The sequence below is a fragment of the Numida meleagris genome, chromosome 12 (assembly GCF_002078875.1).
Source record: "Numida meleagris isolate 19003 breed g44 Domestic line chromosome 12, NumMel1.0, whole genome shotgun sequence".
Lineage (NCBI taxonomy): Eukaryota > Metazoa > Chordata > Aves > Galliformes > Numididae > Numida > Numida meleagris.
Window position 1 is genome coordinate 599,730 of NC_034420.1, and position 6,000 is coordinate 605,729.

The 6,000-nt window shown below is 45.6% G+C and overlaps 1 protein-coding gene across 2 annotated transcripts in view; it reads right to left on the bottom strand.

The window, feature by feature from the left end:
* NRG2 (neuregulin 2) overlaps nt 1-6,000 on the bottom strand; it is an 83,753-nt gene that overhangs the window by 31,537 nt on the left and 46,216 nt on the right. For both annotated transcript variants that reach the window (XM_021410366.1, XM_021410367.1), the window contains one exon: nt 2,365-2,485. In XM_021410366.1, the coding sequence (XP_021266041.1) occupies nt 2,365-2,485 (121 nt within the window). The remainder of the gene's footprint in view (nt 1-2,364; nt 2,486-6,000) is intronic.

Sequence of the window (6,000 nt, forward strand, 5' to 3'; positions counted from 1 at the left end):
AGTTCAAACACTTTTGCATTCCTCTATAACTACACATTTCTGGAGTCCCAGAAACTCTAAACTGTATCACTTGAAAATCCAGGATTTTTATCTTCAGTCTATGATTTAGTGACAAAAATACCAAAGGAGAATGAACATCCAGACATTTTCTCAAAAAGAAGGATCAGAAATGACTGCACTGTGTAGAAGGCACTTGGGTCCCCTGGGCTCCTGTTAACACAGAACTGTCTTTTCTGGCAGATGAACAGTGACAGTGCAGATCTTCAAACACCTTCTTTCAGTTAGCATTTGCTGCCCTTCCATATTCATCAGTGCAGTCCCCGTCTGGTTTTAGCAACTGGTGTCTCAGGGCCCATCAGAAACAAATCTTTTTACCATTTGCAAGTAGGAAATTATGGCTTCCAAATCACATTAAATAATTATGGCTGTTTTGCATGGCACATGAAATCTTGATGGAATTTGTCACTGAGCTTCCCCTCTGCTCATCAGCTGTCACAGCCGCCTCTTTTGAAGGTAGACTGTTTCTTCGTAGGGCTGGAATTACTTTGGTTACATCAGTCTTTCTGCTGAAGACACTTCATAATTACCATGTCTATTCTTCATGAGGAATAACTGAGCCTAAAGATTATATCTGCATATGGCAGGGTCTCAGGTAACTCTTGCTGTAATTAGTAATTTATCTGATCTGAAAGTCTTATCTGGAGTCAAGTTTTTTCCAAAAGAAATAGCCCCGAGATCTATGCTTTTGGCACCAGCACTTTGCTCAGAGATAGATGCTGAGCCGTACACTCCTCCAGGCTCAAAGGGCTGAGCCCTCCCCAGCACAGGAACACTGGAATTGTTGGGGCTGCACCTACACCAGAATAATGGCTGTGTCTTCCCTCATGTTTCAGTGGGGGACACTGTCAGAACGAACTTGCAGTGCCACTGAGACATCAAAGGCAATGACAACTAAAACACAGGTCTTTGGTGTAGAAGGGCTGCTCTCATCTCACACAAATGGGAAGTGTGGAGGACCACAGCAATTGGTTTCTGTCCTACGCAGCTCCCTTTGTGTTAGAAGAGGTAAGCCAGGGAGGACTGGGAGATGCTGTTGATACCATGTCCTTCCCACCATAACTGATCCTGCACTGGAAAGTGAGAACACAGGGGCTCAACAGAATGTGTTTCCATGTCGCTTCTCCTACTCCTGCCAAAACAGTGGAGTACCGAGAGCAAGGAGGAGTTGTGCTAAGCATAGTCCAGTTCACAGCCCTTCCAGGAGGGGTGATGGCTCTGTTCAGGTTCATCCTTCAAGGCCTGAGGAGGCAGGTGTCTAGCGAGCATCACACCGTGCAGTGGCAGTGGGACTAGGTTGAGATCCACAGATGTAAATACCTTTGGCAGAACCTTACCATGCAGAGATGTCTGGAAGAAAACCATCAGCTCTGGGCTTCTCCAAGCTGGGCACAGTGGTGTCTGTTGGGCTCTGATACTGTCTGTATCTGTTCAACAAAACTCCTGGGCTTAGCATCCAGGCTGCACACTGCCTCACCTCACTCAGTGGCTGGGCACAAAGCATCAGTGCCACCCCCAGGGCACCAGCTCAGGCTCACTCCACAGGAGCCCAGGACAGGCAGAGGTGTGTGTTGGCTTGCGTACCTCCATCTCCAGCATTGAATCAGACTGTACTCTTATCTACATCGGGCTTGGAGGGAGAGCCAAGATGCTGTTGGGCTTTTTAACTGGGATAAGTTTGAACCAGAGGTGAAAAGTTCTCACATCCTGTTCCATATCCCTCAGACTATGCAGGCCCCGTTTAATACCTCCAAGAAATTTTATTTTAAGGATAATTAATGTTTTTCCTTACTATTTTTCTTTTCTTTTGAATTTTAGTATTTGAAGGGTAACAATAAACAACCCGTCACACGGGTAAGCACATGGTAGTGAAGAGCTGTGTGCTAAACCAGTTTCTGGGCCCGTGAGAAGCAGATGGGGGGATAGGAGGCAGGTCTCTGCCAGGGACCACCTCAGGAGGTGTCATCTGGGGGCAAGGGGCTTTGACACAGCTCAGGAAAAGCTCAGGGACCCGAACTTCCCTGAAGCCGCAGAGGAGAAAGGGAAGAAAGGGAAAGGAAACAGCCAGGACAAATGTATTCATTTAAGAAAAGAAGGAAACATCAAGAACAGCAGTGGCACTCACATAAAAAAGAAAATAGGAATCTTCTTTCCCTTCCCTTACCCCTCTAGATTCCCATTCTGAACCTCCACAGCTCAAACTTCAATTGCCAGAATTTCAGAGCTACCTCTCCTGCACTTGCACAGAAGTCTCCTCTCCCACAGCCAAGTAATTTGCATGTTGACACAAGAACTACACTCACTTACTTGCAAGACAGCTGATTAATCCCTTCGATGTAGTAGCATACTCCTCCATTGACACAATAGGACTTGGCTGTTTCGTTGCATTTTCTAGCATGCCCAGACCAGGAGGAGAGAGTTGTGGTTACTGCAGGGGAAGAAAAAAAACACACACACACAAACACAAAAAGGATATAATGTTATTTCCTTTGTTGGGCAATTCTGTTTTCTTAGATGATTTTCAATTAGTTCACTTGCCAAAGTAAAAACCCTGGAGCTACAAACCTCAGCCTGTCCCTTTAGACCTCTGTTCACCTTTCCAGGTGCTGGAGCTGCGGCTTGACCTCTCTTTTCTCAGCAGAGGTGGCAAAGCGAGTGAGGAGCTAAGGACTCACCCTCCTCCAAGTTCCTAGCGTGTCAGGACAAGATCATCCTTTTGGCAAGCTGTGTGGAGAAGTGCTCTTTCCCAGCTTTCCTTGTCCTCCTTTTACACATGCATGCAATCCTGAACCAGCACTAGGAAGCCCAGAACACATTCTCAGAATCACAAAGCCAGGTGGCATGCTGTTGAGGCCTGATTTGCATCACAATGCTGGACCAAGATCCAGGGATTCTGCAGAGGACAATTCAATGATAGGAGGATGCTTTGATTGCTCCACATCTCCCAGAGGAAATGATTTTTCAGCTCATGAAGCAAATGTCCTCATTGTCCCCAGAAAAGATCCAGTGCAAATAGAAACAACTCCATCTCTTCCTCCCCTATTTCTGAGCACATCTGTCATGCCTCAGTGGTTCTGCTTCTAGAGACCAAGCAGAAATTTGGCATGATAAGGCAGTCAGTCCTCCTCTGTGCTAAGGAGGAAGTAAGCATGACTCAAGTTTCCCAGGATACAGATGCTTTTCAAAAAGCAACAATGGCTTTCCTGCCATGTAAGGTACAAATAAAACTGGAGTTTGGGATAGATGATTCCACCAAGACTCCAAAGAAGTCCCCACGAAAACCCCTGAAATATGAAAACTCCCAAACTTCTGTAGGGAAATTCACTTCTTCCTTCCAATTATTCTTAGTGGGATCTCTTCCAATTCAGTTTAATGGTAACTAGAAACGAAAACCATCATAATGGCTTTGTACTGAGTCTATATAATTTATACCTCCATGAGATAGCAGCACGTTACTTCGATGACCAGTGGAGAACTGTCTGTTGAGGACTGAGGGACTGAGGGATAGCACCCAGAGACTCTTTGCAAGGCCACCCCTTCAGCTGGGTACTTAACACCAGTGCTGTGTGATGTTTCAACACCAGAGTGAATTATAGTCCTGATCAGCTAGAGATTCATCTGACTGGGATTATAATGGGTTTTTCATCCAATTATAAACTATTTTCGTCTTTTAAACAGAATAAAAAAGAGACTGACATGAGTGAGTCTTGGGACATGTATGTTGCACACCTCCCAACAAGAGCTGTGTCTCAGAAAAAGAGGTGGTTGGTCAATTTTCCTAGGAGCACCTTGCTAAAGTCATTGTCTCTTAAATCCTGTTTTCTGCAAGTACTGTCTTTTCTTCCAACAAAGCACAAGGTGTTTTAAAATCGAGTCGCAAAATCATATTCTCACAATCCAGATGTTGCAAATGCTAAGAAAAAGAGGTAGTCATCTCAAGTCCTGGTTGAGAAGAGTGTCATGAAATACAGGCCACTATCAGAACAAAGGCTGAGCTCTACTGGTCAAACCAAAGCCCCGACACATGTCTAACAAATAGGCAATGCTTAAGGAAGGACACATCAGCATGCAGTGACAGTTTTCTTCTGGCCATCTAGGATGGGCAGCTTAGAGAATCTCAAGTCAGCTGTAATACCAGTGATGGATTTCTCTTCCCTGAAGGGGTCTAGCTGCTGCTTGAATAAATCTAATCTTGTAGCATTCACATTATTTGTCACAAGAACTCCAGTGTTATGTACACAATGTGAAAAAACACATCTCAATTTATTTCTTGGAAACCTGACCCTTCCTAGCTCTTGCATCAGAAGAAAAGAGTGATCGTTTCCACTCATTTCCCCTGTGCTACTTGTGGCTTTGCAGGCACAGGCAGCGTCTCCTTCCCCAGCTGGAGAGCAATGATTTACTAGCCTCTTATACACAGGTTCCTTTGTTGTAATCCTTTTTGTGCCATCTTTGTTTCTACCTTTCCTGCTGGAGATGGTGAGACCAGAACTGCAGGTGAAGCGTGGGCCAGGGATGCACACAGCATTCATAATAATTCCCAATGTTCATTTTGAGATTAGACCTACTGAATACAGACATTTATTGATGATAACCCTGAAATCTCATTCCTCCATGGTAACAGTGAGTGCCTCCAAAGGAACTTGACTGCTCTGGGATATTGATGACGCCAGAAGCTAAGAAGAGTTAGTGTGCAAGGATGGAGAAAACTGCCAATCCAGGGAGCAGGGGCAGTGAGAAACAAAATGTCTTGCTCAGAAAATGTAATCATATCTGGTTTGCAGTGTGCTCCTCCTAGGCTGCACATCAGAGAAACACCTTGAAGCATGAAGCATGGAGACCAAGGGGGATTTCAGTGGTTTCCACCACACTACCAGGATAATTCACAGACTCACAAGCGACTGCATTCCATCACTTCTGTGCTTTGTGTGTAACTGTATTTCCTCATCAGCCTCAGCCACTGGAAATACCTTTACAAATATCTGCTCCTGAGTCATCTGCAGCCCAGTAACTGGTGTCAGCAAAGTGAGTTCTATGTGCAGTTTATCTGCAGTCACGCATTCACCTCCACTCCAAGCATTGGTCAGGTGTGCCTGGTGACCCAGAGAGACTTCCCACAACTACTGCGCTTTCGTTGCCACACCAGATTGGGCAGATTTTACTCCCCACTGACTATTGTGGTAGAATGAGGTCCTCATTCAGCTTCCAGCACAACTCCATCTACTCCAAAGCATTTGGAAAGTTATAAAGTTACTGCAACCTGGGTGAAAAGGAACTCACATGAAGGCAGTGGAAGAAAAGGAAGAGATTTGTGCAGTGACATCAGTCATTTATCAGCTGCCTCCTCCAAGCACTTCAACAAATGAAGAGGAAGAAATACGGAGTGTGCATGAGAAAAACTACAGAAAAGAAGTGGTGCAGTGAGACCAGTGGGAATAAGTACAGCAAGCCCTGAGACAGGGGCCTGTGTGAGCACACAGGCCAACTGGTCACGAAGCTCTTGCAAGGTAGAGCAAGGCCTGAAGCAGCTCACCCAGCAAGTTTCCAGCCAGGCTTGGTCCTGGCACTGAGAGCGAAGGAGACGGATAAGGAGGTGAGGATGGGGAAAGAGGGCTGCCTCTGACTGATATGATTGTGAATGACCTGAAGCACAACCAGGTTTTATTGTTGCTATTACTCATCCAGCCAACGGGGACAGTGTAGAATACGCACATGAGAGACTCAGAGCACAGTAGTCTTTCAGAGCATCTATCTTCCATACCATACCTAGGCTGCTGAGGGCTAACAGCATTAACAGGGCAGCAGCAAGGAGAGGCACAGGGACTGACATTGCCATATGGACTTTACTTCACATAATAAAGCAATTATCAGGCAAAATCAACATGGATGCAAGAAGAGAGAGAGTCCAACTGAACTCTCCCCTCCCCTCCCCTCCCCTCCCCT